Source organism: Xiphias gladius, chromosome 20, assembly GCF_016859285.1.
Source record: "Xiphias gladius isolate SHS-SW01 ecotype Sanya breed wild chromosome 20, ASM1685928v1, whole genome shotgun sequence".
Taxonomy (NCBI): Eukaryota; Metazoa; Chordata; class Actinopteri; order Istiophoriformes; family Xiphiidae; genus Xiphias; species Xiphias gladius.
The window spans coordinates 5,936,033-5,949,825 of record NC_053419.1 but is presented as its reverse complement, the minus strand read 5'-3'; the positions used below and the strand labels follow the sequence as shown (position 1 = coordinate 5,949,825).

Genomic DNA, 13,793 nt, shown 5'->3' with positions numbered 1-13,793 from the left:
TCAGGATGATTTAAAACATTTTCAACCCATGAAATGCTGGTTTTTATAACTTTGGAGAGAAATGTCAGCATCAACAGCTGCTTGCTATGTGATTAGACCAAAATAAATATTGTCTACCACCAATAATTTCCATCTTTTACTTTATGATGTTGACACCATCACACTTTAATTGGGCATCATCACGTAAATTTGTGCTGCTTTTTTCTCAACAGACTACAATGAGGGATCTGTCCCAGATGCTGAAGAAGATGCCTCAGTACCAGAAGGAGCTCAGCAAGGTGTGTGTATTCACCTGCATGCCTGTCTGTTTGTTCCTGTTTGTGTGAGTGTGTATTCTGACTTTGTGTTTTTGTCTTTTTCAGTACTCCACTCACTTGCAGCTGGCTGAGGACTGTATGAAGCATTACCAGGGAACAGTGGACAAGCTGTGCCGTGTGGAACAGGTTAGAGGAAAGAGGAGGAAATGATGAGAGTAGAGCTAAAGGAGGAAATTATCAAAATCTAGCATTTCTGATGCAGTGTATATGAATATCAAAATGTATTACTGTACAGTAGATGCAATTCTCGGGCAAGTATTTGTTACACACATAAATTGCAAAGTCATTTTTAAAATTCTTCCTTTGTTGAGTGGTCAGAAATCAAAAATACAATCCTTTTGCAATCTCTGGAGACACATATTGAAAGATTTAAATAACGAACATTATATGAGACCTGAGTTTTCTGTTACAGGATTTGGCTATGGGAACAGACGCGGAGGGAGAGAAGATCAAAGACCCCATGAGGGCCATTGTGCCCATCCTGCTGGACGCCAACGTCAGCACATATGACAAGATCCGCATCATCCTGCTCTACATTTTCCTCAAGAATGGTGAGTAGGAGACTTCAGGCAACATAAAGAAATCAAATCTTAAGTTTTTAAAACTCTCTGCTGCTATCTGCCCCTGTAAAAGCTAAATTTTTTGTTTCATTTTATTACATTTTTAAATTATTTTACTCTTTGTTGTTGCTTCAGCTGTTGTCCTTTTTTAACTGTTAATGCAGACCTGTGAGTATTAGTATTTCTTTACTATACATAGAACTGTTAAAATGCTCAGAAATGCTCAGAGTACAGGGACATTAATTTGTTAATACACCACACAGACTGTTTTGGAACGTCCGTCTTCTGAACATTTAATTAATTTCTAGATTTGTCTTTCACTTTTCTTTTTATAAATAGCTTTAAATGAACAAACAAAACTATCACTCATAGAACAAAATTGACTACTTCACTGCCGGTGCGACTGGAATTCAGTCCACGAGGTAAAGAAAGTAATGAACCACTACAGTCTGACGTGAGCTTCGGCGAGTTAGCTGTCCAACACAGGCTTGTGCAAAAGTTTTACGGGATACAGATACAAAAAAGACTGCCATGCACTGCTATAATAAGCTGTTGAAGTTAAGTAATACACAGGAAATGCAGTGATATCAAGCTGAACACATTTTGAGTTTTAATGAAATAATTTCTTTTCACACTAAAGTAGCAAAACATGAATTCCCCCTCATAGAAAATATGGCTGAACATATTAAATGTAAACAAGACAGAGTCATACAGTTGTTCAATATGACTTGTTTGTGTGTTTGCGTGTGTGTGTGTGTGTGTGTGTGTGTGTGCATGTGCATTCGTGTGTGTGCGTGTGTGTGTGGTGTGCGTGTGTGTGTGTGTCTGTTCAGGCATTACGGAGGAGAATCTGAACAAGCTGATCCAGCACGCTCAGATCCCCCCTGAGGACAGTGAGATCATCACCAACATGGCTCACCTGGGCGTTCCCATCATCACAGACGTGAGATCCTCACTGTTGAACTGCCCCCTTTTTTCTTTTATTCTTCTCTTTCCAGTGCTTCTTCTTTCAGTCTGTGAGTCTATCATTCTCCGCTTTCCGTCATCTTGTTTAGTCTGACGTGCCCTCTCAGTCCCTACTCCTCTTCTTCTTTTTATTCGTAATATCTGTCCATGTATCATCTCCCTGTTCAGTCTCTCTTCTTTGATTTCCTAGTAAACTCAAAGATAGCGAGACTCCATCATAAGATTTCTTATGCTGAAAATAGTTATTGAAGCTTGGCCAAGGAGAATGGAGAAATTATCAACACAAGTTTCTGTGCATGATGCCGTCTCCCTTCTGAAGCTCAGTCCCCTGTGCTCAGTCCTTTAACCCCTACAGATTATGCCGCGATTACTTTATGCCCAGACACGGTCATACTCAATGCCTCTAGAGTCTTTGGAGTTAGTCTATTGGTTCGCTGTTCTGTAAACAGGGAAATGTTTTTACCTGTGTTAGTTCAGTTCACGTTCCATGTAGCTTTCAGTATAACATCAGTGTCTGGAGCCACCGTTCTCGGGCAATGCCCATGGATTCTAGTCTCAATGAAATGTAGATGTACTTGTTGCAGAACTACTACACTTTGAGTGAAAATTGGAGCACCACGTTCTGTTCAAGGAAAATACATATAACAAATTAATCCGTTTTATAATCAGGAGATTAAGCTCTCAATTCAGGGACCTGTCTGATTTGAAGGAATTTAGCCTACTTTTGCAGCGCCGTCTCAGAGCTGGCCCCAGGGGGGGCTGCTCAGCTGACGGCGTCACTCCCGTGGATGGAGCAGATTTCTTAAGGCTGATGTGGATCAGTTGGATGATGCATTAATCAGATAGGCTCTGCTACACTCACTTTTTTAACAAAACTTGCTAAATAGTCTTAAAAGTAATCTTATTGGCCGGACAACAAAACTTAGAAAATACTATCACTGTGAGATTTACTCAAGTACAAAAATATAAAAACTTAGGTTCATTCAGTTTTGTATTGAGTTACAAAACGGAGCTGGTTTCAGATAACGATAAAAATGCACAGCTTAAAGGATAAAAAACGCTGCAGGAATACCAGTCTAGACGAAGTAAAATAAGACTGGAGGACAACCTTGGTGAGCAGATGCAAAAAACAAAAAGGAAAACCAAAGAATAGGCAAAAGTAAAGTAAAACGAAGGCAGAACTGTGAAAAAGGAAGAGAGTACCAAAAGTGTCGAAGTGCAAAAAGTGAAGAAGAGTGCCCAGAAAAAAGGGCACTGCTCTTTTTATTAACTGTGCACTATGGTCGGAGAGCCGGCTTTTCACACCCGAACTATAACTTTCCTCCAATGAGCATTCACTCCTTCTTTTCAAGAGACGGGGGGAGGAGGAGGAGCTGATTTTGGAATTTTCTTTACAATTGTGAGATTAAAAATCATACATTTCATCTTATTTACTATGGTCAGTCAACAATGATTCTAAACATAAAGTGAATTTAAGAGAATATGGCATAGAATATGAAGATGGGCATATAATTTGACAATAACAGTCAAAAGTTCAGCACATCAACGAATTATCCAGAATGGTACAGGACTAGTTAACTATCAGGATGATTATGTTCAATAATGTTAATAGATGAAGCGTTAAACAAAGACTAATTTTATTAACAATATAATAAAGTGCAGTCCTGCAGTCTAGCCTAACAACTATATATATTCCAAATTGCCCTCTCCCTCTTTTGTAAGAGGGAGAGGGCAAGAATGCGGGTGCGTGTGTGAGACTGAGACAGAGAGCGAGAGAAAAAGACTGCCAAGCAACTATGTGTTTAATTACTGAGGATCATGAGAGTTTTTATTTATGGAAATATTTCAGTTTGTTGATTAGTTCAATTAGTCTCTGTTCTGTGAGTCCTTTATATGGTCCTTTCCTTAAGAATCTACAGGCAGCGTGACCCCAAAGGGTCGTAAAGAGAGTTAATGTCCCTTGTTAATGTCGTTATTATGACAAAACATCGGCCTCTTCGGGTTGGGGAAAGGTGGGTCCAGGTCTGTTCGATGTTAATTCAGGCATTTTTGTTGTGGAAGGTGAGAAGGTCATTTGGTGGGTCCAGTTAGTCTTAAAAGATTTATTCAAAACCACCCTTTTATCTCCTAGTGGAATTCAGCACTACTTTGGTGTACTTTTCAAATCAGACCGCAGTTACCACGCATAGTGACATAGCTTTGGCAGAAAAGAAAATGACTAAATGTTTACAGTGATGGATGAGCTCCCTCAAACAACTTTCTTTGCAAGTTCATTTTTAAATTGTACTTAAATGACTGGGACTCATTAGCTGCCTGGACCGAAGAAAATAAATCCGTAACAGCCAATCTATAACATCAGGACATTTCAGCTCTCTTTAGTTACTGGCCTGACATCTAGCAGCTGATAAAGGCTAAAGTTGGTTTCACAGAAAGGTTTGTGTTGTGTTACCAAATTTATTGAGCAAACCGTGTGAACTAAATCTTGGTCGATAGGTATGAGAGACATACAGTTGATTCTGCTTATTTTTTTATACGCCTTTCTCTTTTCACCGCCTCGTGTCTCCTTTCCCTCATCAGTCCACCCTCCGTCGAGGAAAGAAGCTGGACAGGAAGGAGCGTGTGAGCGAGCAGACCTACCAGCTGTCCCGCTGGACACCACTGGTCAAGGACATCATGGAGGTTTGCTTGCAGGGCTTCAATCATTATTTGACTTAGCATATACATGTTTGTGTGTGTGTGTGTATCTGTGTGTGTTTTATTTATTTATTTAACACAAAGTGGGCTTTATTTAACCTGCCGTCTCCACTGTAGTTGTGGTTATTTTTTCCGCAAGCAAACCCAAATTGGGGATCCAAAAACAACGAACTAATCAATCTGAGCAGAACTGTTTACTTTTCACTTGACATACTTCCACAACAACCTTAGTCAACATTTATTTTCTCAGCCTGGCTGTTATTGACTGTATTCAGCCCTTTATTTGTGCAAAGCCAATTCTTCAATGGACCTCCATGATGGATCCACACACAGTTGCTGAGAGATGTGTTGCATCTGTGAAGCCCCCGTGTGTATATACTATAAGGCAGACAATATTGCTGACTAGGATCTGTTTTGTCTTTTTGTCACCCTGCAGGATGCTATTGATGATAAACTGGACACCAAGCACTACCCCTACATCTCCACCCGCTCCTCTGCCTCTTTCAGCACCACTGCAGTCAGGTACACACTCACACACGCACGCACATACACACACACAGACACACACACAAACACATAAATACATATGCACAAAGGGTTGCACCTTAGTGCATGGTAGTAGCCCCTTTTAATTATGAGAACAGAAATGGCGGTATTGGATCAATAGTAATTCAGGCAGGGAAAAGAGTCCAATGGATCAATACTAAAATCGAGAGCATGGAGGTGCTACTGATGACGAGCAGGTTTGTGAGCCGTATACAGATCCCAGTGTAAAGACAGGAGGCACGACAAGAGCTCAAGCATTCACCAACTCTGATATATGTTCTGTTGAGGACGAACATCGATAAAAGAGATAACACAGGGCAGAAGCATCTAAAAATTTAAACTTCTTAGAAACTGGAGAAGTTTCCACATTTTGAAACTGACTTTTTGCATTTTTTCTTTATCGTATTCATGAAAATGTCTGCCCGCATAGAGTATGACAGTCTGTTCAATTTCAATGAGAAGGGAAAAAAATCTGCAGAATTACATAGTCAAACATGTCTTTCATAAAATAATGAATATTATTTCAATATCACACCTCGCCACGCTTGACCAAAATGCAAGCAAGCTGACCTGAATTCAAGTCGTCAATATTTCCGCCTCAGAGTATGTGTGTTTGTCTACGAGGGGGAGTGGCGAAACCACGTTGAGCCCCGCTAATCCTTACACTCCAGTCTGTGTGGGGGGGGGCTGCTGGCGTGTATTGATTCCGCATCCGACCGTCCCCTTTTAGAAACTGATCTGCCTCATTTGCTGTCCCTCCCCGACGTATACAGACACACCCAGCACTGAGGATCATGTAAGAATAAATGTCGGTTACTCATCATTCTTCTATAATACTGGTGGTCTAAAATAAGAATTATAGATGCTACATTCATTTCTGTATCGCAGTAATACTAGTGAACATGACCTTAACAAATTTAATCAAAAAGTATGAAATTTATTTATCATCTACCAGCTATCAATTATTTTATCAAGAGCACTGCACTTAACTGCCTAAGCTTTTTATCAATGTTCCACTGTACCATCTACTGCAAAAATTATATACCAAAATGATTGATATTTTTTCCTGAGTAGCATCTGCAGGCTACAAAGCTTCAGCCTTCACCAATCAGATAGTCAGGATCAGCTTGTATGTAGCCTGAAAGGAATCAATGGATGATAGGCGAAATCAGGGTGAAAAATTTAGCAAAATCTTTGCCCAGGAAGTGTTTTGCAGCGAGCACAGTGTCAACGACTTAGGGCCTTTTTTTAAAAATTTTCATCGATTAAAAATTCTGGAAAATTAAATTTGCAGAAGTTCCCCTCCATTACTGGGAGTTATACTGTTGAATACACAAAAAGGTCACATCTCGGGGTCTATGAAACATATTATATCATATTTTGGAGATCATTCTCAATTCATAAAATTGTGAGAGAATGGGTGAAATGAATTAGGATGTCAATCTAAGACAAAAGTTGCTGTAAAATTGTAATAATGTGACCCTGTTTACCTTTCTGCTCTGGCAGTGCTCGGTACGGCCACTGGCACAAGAATAAGACACCTGGAGAGTACCGCACCGGTCCACGTGTCATGGTCTTCATCATTGGCGGCGTGTCCTTCAGTGAGATGCGCTGCGCCTACGAGGTCACACAGGCCAATGGGAAATGGGAAGCCATCATTGGTGAGTAATGCAACAGGGGGCTGAGCGCAGGCTGAGAACAAGAAGAAGGGTTAACGTGTAGGCAGAGGGCATGACTACTCAAAGATACAGTCACCACAACCTTGAACACGAGTGGACGTGACTCTGAGTGGACATGTTCCAGAGAAAGTGTGAAAGCTGACGGAAGCTGTGTCCTAATTCAGGGGCCACGTTTTTCGGAAGCGTTTTCAGAGGCCTATGTGGGGCTGGACCAGCAGGTGTAAGGCCAGTCTGGCCTTCAGGTCCTCTGATGGTCACAGACGGACGCCGCTTCTGAACTGGAACACAGCTAAGAAAATAAAGATGGAGGGAGTCAGCAACAGGAAGTGAACCGAATGGGCAGTCTAACCCTGAGGTAGAGGTGCAAATTCACTGATAAAAACAAATCAGGATGGGGTGAAATCGTTGAATTTCTGAGTTTTTAGTGAACACTTTCTGGAATTAAGTGACATTTGTTGAAACATGCGGAAAGATGATTATGAGAAAGTTCACTTTGATTTGTAGAAAATTACAGAAACAGAAGTGACAGTCCCGGACAAAACCAGTAGTATCTCGCACCACTGGCACTCTACAAGTAGAAAAACATAGTTTTAAGAACCAATACAAGATTAAATATGGTTTGATATATCAGGTTTACATTTATTTTGGCATCGACTGTAACTAAATACACTTCCACTTTTTCAAATAAAAAATGACAAATCGGGAATTTAGGTTCAGATTTTACATACAGAAGTAATTTCATCTCAACACAACTCATGCAGGAAGGCAGATTTCCTTTTTCCCTTTCATTCACCCAGACCACGAATCCCACATTACACATCATGGCCACAGCAGTTTCACAACACGTGGACTCCTGAGGAACATATTTAGCAGATCTAGCTGCAGACAGTTGTTGCAACCTGCCTATTGTGTGCAATGTGTTTTGTTAAAACAGCCCTTTCTGTTATGCCCCTCTGTACTGTTTATTTGACGTCTTCAAGCTTTGCCAGCCCATCTGTGTTTAAAAATGGGAAAGTGTCTTGTTAGTTTTTGTTGTGCTCTGCTTCAGCTGTTGTCTTTTAAAAACAACTGTTGTCTTTATATTGCAGCCATGTCTTTTTCTGTGTCTGTATGAAGCAGTTTTTTGTGTTTGTGCATAATGGCGAGTGTGTGTGTGTATGTATGTGTTTGCAGTGCGAGTTGGTGAGTGTGTCTCTGTGCGTGTGTATGACAGGTTGCTTGCTTTGACCCTTTTGTTTTTGGGGAGAGTGGGGGAGGGGGCGTGGCATGTGCTGATAGACGAGTGGTGAAGCCACCTCTGTTCCTCCACAGGTTCCACCCACACGCTCACCCCCACCAAATTCTTATCGGACCTGCAGCACCCCGACTTCCGAGAATCCACTAGGGTGTCCTTTGAGGACGCAGACGCCTCAGCCGAGTGAGGCAGAGACAGATTGGGAGGGAGGGAGAGAGAAATCACACTGAAAAAAGTAAAGGCAGCCGCACAAAGAAGCCCTTTCTGAACATTCACAGCACAAGGGCTTCCTCCTTGTTCCTTTTGCTTCTTTGAACACTCAGTATTGTTTTATGTAACTCCACCCTTCTCCTGCCTGTGTCCCTCAGGGATGGGCACCCCCGACCTTTCCTCAGTGCATGGACTGCTCCATCAGGCTCCTTTCGCTATATACTCACAGTCGGCCAATTGGAGTGTTAGTCCTGCTATTCAATCAGGTGTAACCTGTCTGCTGAGCCTTCAGGAAGGCTGAATCCATATGTCCAGACTTCATCTGCAGACTCGCGGACTCAATGTTCTGGATGTGACACTTAAATCTTTTAAATGTCTGACACAAGAAGAACATAAAACTTGTATAAATGCATAAAAAGTATGCTCACAAGTTACTTGCATCGTGTAGAAACAATACTTAATCGATGTAATGTTGTAGAAATATGTAGGAAGAAAAAGCTGACACTAAGATACTTAGAAAAAATAGTATTTAGAAAACCGTAAAAGCAATGAAGTGCAGCACTCGTCTTATCAGGTGCTTGTGTAGCCTTCCATTGTCACAGCCCCACTAACTTGATGCGCTGATGGTGTGAACATCACCGTACGTGCGCCTGAAGTCCACGAGGGCCCTGTCTGCAGGTCTGGAGGGTGGGCATTTGGATTCAGCCCAAATAAAGCCAGTGCTGACGAGTGACCATGCCTGAGGGGGTTGTGGCCCCATCCCTGCTGCCTCCTCCCATCATCTCAACTGGGTGGATTAAATCGCCCCTCGAAAGCCACCCAAAGGCCCTTTGAGCCTGTTCAACACTCGCTCTAGATTTAATCTACCCCCGAGATCCATCTTTATCAGTTTTTAACTGTCTGATTATTTTTCTAATTAACCCAGTGCAAGGACAATCCTCTTGATTTGTTACTGGTTCCTTTTAGGACAAGTCCTTGAGTTGATGCTGGATTTCAAAGAAGGATTCTCTCCTTTTTTTCTTTGTTGCCCCCCCCCCCATGATTCCCAATCCCCTGACTTCTTCCACGTCACTCTCTCTCAGCCCACCATCACATGCTCACATGGCTCATGGCTCGTCTGCAGAGGGTGCTGGATAATAATAACATATCATCTTGACAGTCCTTAAAGGGTGCTGACACACACGGGGCAGTTTTGGTGGCAACAAAAATGGGTAAACAGTCAGGCAACAGAAACTGTTTCAGTGGAATTCAGTTCAGTTGTCCAGAAAGCTGCCTCTATAATCTCTCTCTGCTGACACAGTCTGAGAATGTAGCATTGTTCCACCTGATATGCTTTAGCAACCAACCCAAAAATAAAGATGCCACACGTTCAACAGCTACCCCCTCCTCCCCCCGCCCAACAGAAGAGGCTCCTCATTTCTTCCAAAAACTCATCCTTTACACCAGTCACTCACAGACTACTGTGTTTTTACAGGAACACAAAAACTGACACTACATCCATAGGAAGCTGTGTAGAACTAGAAAGCAGTTCAGAGAGTACATACCTCTGCCAAGGCTGAACAGTCCACTAAATTTTTTATTTTAATAATGAAAAATATTTAGGCATTTTGAATGATCATCTCATCTCCGAACATGCTCAGAACTGTACATTGTGTTGTCGAAATATGCTGGAAACCACACAGAGCATTTAAGAATTTATTTAAAATACGCCACACCTGCAAACATATGGCAACCATTTACAGGAAAATGATACCCCAAACTTTTTTTCGGATTTATCCAAAAATGTTTTCTACTAAATTTAGTTTAGATTGGATGAAGCGTGTAGCATTGAAAAAGATTTCTTCGGAACCAAGGAGTGAAGGGACAATAAACGTTTGTCTTTTGTTCCTTGGTTCAGAAGTTGCAAACGAGAAGTTTCTTTATAAAAGTGTTTTATAAACAGCCACATGGTGGCGCTATCTGCATCAAAAAACTGACCAGTTCTTCCTCTCTTCATCAGATTTCATGAATTCTAACACATAGTTTCTGAAAAATCCTGCTACCAAACACAGGTTTGGCAACTTTCAAAACATGATCTCCTTGGTGGAGGTAGTAAACGCTTGTAATACCTATTTCCATATCCATGACTACCTCATTGCCTATTGAACTTATTATCAAGGCTACTTTTACACACAGTTCAAGCTAGATTTTCACCCATAAAGACAGTATATTGTAGTCCTGGGCATCCATCTCATTCCTGACTAATCTGCTAAAGCGATATCATTTACAAACCAACTTTTGGTTTTATGATTTCCTCAGTAAGCAGCTCTCACCATAAGCAGTATGGCTGCTCCCCCACATACTGCCACATTCAGCACTTCCTGAGCAAAATGGCCATCACTTACTAAAACTACTCTTTGTTTTTGTTATGTTATTATGTCTAAACCTAGCCGTCTACAGTTATTTAGTGTCGTTGGAGATCAACGTCACGGTGTTGTGTTTCTGGGGCTGAAAGGCCCACGAAGCTGTGTGTTTGGGGAACAGCAAGAGAAGCAGGTGAGGCCAGTCCGACACTGACCTCTGTGACTCACACTAAACACCCACCCCCGACCCCCGCATCACCATAACGACCCATCTCGAGATGGGCTTGCCTCTTTCTCTTCTGTTTTTACCTTCAGCTACCTCCTCTTCCTCATAGGGTCAAGTTTCGTTTTAACTGTAGGTGAATGTCTTTGAGGTAAAACAGCTGTTCAAACCAAACTGGAAGAAACATACAGCTTTGCAACAGAAACAAACCAATGTAGGTCAAATACTGTTGATGTTGAAAAGGTGTGAGGAGTAAATCAAATAGCTGCATGCTTCCTGTTTGCTTTCTCCATGATCAGGAATTAAGATGGCAGCCATCCATCTGTAAATCTGGTAATGAAGTGACAAACAAATTTGGCAAAACGTTTGCTTTACTCCAGTCAGCACCTTTCAAGTTTTACAATGTTTGAAATGTGTCTTCAGCTGTCACAAGAGTTCATCCCTGTCTTATAAAAGTTTTCATTCATGTCTATGGCAGACAACAGGCCTAACTCTGGCTTTGGATTTCATGACATGTAGAGAAGATCTGCTTCTGTCTTCTTTTCTGTATTTTTCTTTGTGCTTTTTCTAGCAGTATTTTTCAGCATTCTGCATGCTCTTTAATTAAAGGCCTACATGGTCATGTGCACATTTCTCTAACACCCGACTGGCTGTGCTGTGCAGACAGGTTTGGTGTTGCAGGTTTTCCACCAGCCCACGTGCCGCTTTCAGCTCACAGTCATGTCAGTTGTGTGGTGCCATCACCGATCTGTGTGCTTCCATAATGTCCAGCTGCATGTGCTTGAACACAGCTTCATGAGTTTGTATCAGCTCTATGTTTGAATAGCGGAGAAGTATTAGTCAGTTCTGGAAGAAGTTAGCATGGTACTTTATACGGGCAAATCAAGATAAACATATTTTAAGTCTAAAGCAAGAGATGGATTGATAGATAATTTGAGATATGTAATAAAATGAAAACCCCAAAATTTGGACATATGAGGTTTTTCCACCCTGTCCAGTCAATCTTGCAAAAGTCATATCTCTAGTTTTGGGGGATTTCTTGCTTTCAGGTCAGTTAAAGTGACACATGTTCCTCTGCAGGTTGACACGTGTCTGTATACTGATGTCTAAAAGGACGTCTAAAACTCATTGAATCAGGGCAGTTTTGAGGAGTTTTTTAAATATCGGTATAGTGTAGATATTTACCAGACAACATTGACAGGCTGTTCTATGATGCAAAGTCTGAATCTGCAGAGTAACTAGGGGCTGCAGCTGTGAGACAACATTATGTGAGACTGTCTTCATCTACAATAGGCATACATAGCAAGAGCTGAAAACACATTTTTCATGTTTCATTCAAAACGTACAGATTTAACACTGTGTGTGTATGTGTGTGTGTGTGTGTGTGTGTTTGTGTTCGTCTTATGCCTGTGTGTGTCTCCAGGATCGACCCACATCTTCACCCCCACCAGCCTGCTGGAGCAGCTCAAGGCAATGAACAAACCAGACGAGGAAGTGACAAGCTAAAATCCTCCAATCACATCTCTCTCCTCCTTAACCTTAACAACCCCCAAACCCCCCGCCCCCCTTTACTTCCATACCCCCCCAGCCCTACCCATTAATTGTGTATGCATCTTGCTTGAAAAGAAAAAAAAAGACATCTTAGATGATTAAAAAAAAAATATATGTTGTATCAAAGAATAAAATTGTTGCAAGTATTCTCATGTTTTACAATGGATGCAACTAAATAAACTTATTTAAAAAGGTTTAAATATCAGAACAGAAGGCCATTTAAAACTGAAAGTACCAAAATGTAATATTGTATGCTATGAAACCTGCTAGAATGTGTAAAAGGTAGACATTTTCTCTTGTTTGTTCCTTTGGATGACCTCCTTGGTGTGAGTTTTATTGGAACCAGTTGGAGGAGGGATGTGCAGTTTGAGAGGTTGATGTTGTAAAATATATCTTATCAGTCAACATGCTATACACACACACGCGCACACACACACACACACACACACACACATATATATGTATGGAATTGTGTGGAATGTTAATGTGTTTGTGTCCAGTGTGGATGTTCTGGGAGCTGCAGAGTTTGCGTTTAGCTTTTTTCCAAAGATGCTGAGCCTGGATACTCCACCGAAAACGTTTGTTTTGAGTATCAAAAAGTATAAAAATGTTCACTGAAACTTTTCAAAACACTCCTGAAGCATTATCCACTACTTTTTGGTTCATCTGTAAATAGCTGCCAGTTTATTAGGTACACCTTGACAAATCTATGGTGATGTAAATCTAATGCATTATACTTTTTTAATATTAAGTCTACTATGGCTGATATAAATGTGGTGGATAGGATATTAAACACTCCTTATGCAGCAGCACCACAAACTGCAGACTACAAAATCACCATAGTGGTTACTATTTTCTTATTTTAATGAGATAATTTATTAAAAAAAAAAACAATTCTAAAAATTCGGAAGATTTAATAAATGTTTGTTTATGTTTGAGGAATTTAAATGAATCATATTTTGGAACAGGTGAGGCTTCCGTTTGTTGCCTGCACGCGCGGTAGCCGCTGTTAGCAAACCAACAACGATACAACTTGTTACCGCACAAGCAACAAACAACAGTTGTCTTTTTTCAGACATATTGTGACGTAAATATAACTTTGTAACATATTTAGCACAGTTTTTAACAAATGGAGATGTGGACTATGCTACAGGAATGGTTTCATAAGTTTCGGTGGCTGTTTTGATACGGTTTTTCACGGTGAAACTGTCGCGTGTCCAAGCTAATCTCAGCCGCCGTCCTGCGCAGCTCTCCATCTAACGAGTCTACAGCTGGTGAGCGTTTGATACTCAAAACACAGTCAAAACATAGTTCAACTTTCGGTTAAGTATTGGTTTAAAAACACAGAGAAACCTGCAGAGCAGAAGATGAAAAGAGAAAGAGCTCTGTGAAAAAGAAAGAATCATCCCTCCTCTGGCTGCAAAGACTGTGAAGTATTTCCCTGCCACGACCTTTTCCTTTCTCCGGAGAA

The 13,793-nt window shown here is 41.0% G+C and overlaps 1 protein-coding gene across 3 annotated transcripts in view; it reads left to right on the top strand.

Annotated features, from left to right (window-relative positions):
• stxbp1a (syntaxin binding protein 1a) overlaps nt 1-12,309 on the top strand; it is a 33,462-nt gene extending 21,153 nt beyond the window's left edge. For 2 of the 3 annotated variants that reach the window (XM_040157331.1, XM_040157334.1), the window contains 9 exons: nt 213-278; nt 363-443; nt 730-868; nt 1,711-1,820; nt 4,421-4,522; nt 4,974-5,059; nt 6,590-6,744; nt 8,074-8,231; nt 12,195-12,291. In XM_040157331.1, coding sequence (XP_040013265.1) covers nt 213-278; nt 363-443; nt 730-868; nt 1,711-1,820; nt 4,421-4,522; nt 4,974-5,059; nt 6,590-6,744; nt 8,074-8,183 — 849 coding nt within the window. In that variant the 3' untranslated portion in view covers nt 8,184-8,231; nt 12,195-12,291. Of the gene's footprint in view, nt 1-212; nt 279-362; nt 444-729; nt 869-1,710; nt 1,821-4,420; nt 4,523-4,973; nt 5,060-6,589; nt 6,745-8,073; nt 8,232-12,194 lie in introns of all 3 variants that reach the window. The other variant, XM_040157332.1, reaches the window with a different exon arrangement.
• The last annotated feature ends 1,484 nt before the right edge of the window (nt 12,310-13,793 follow it).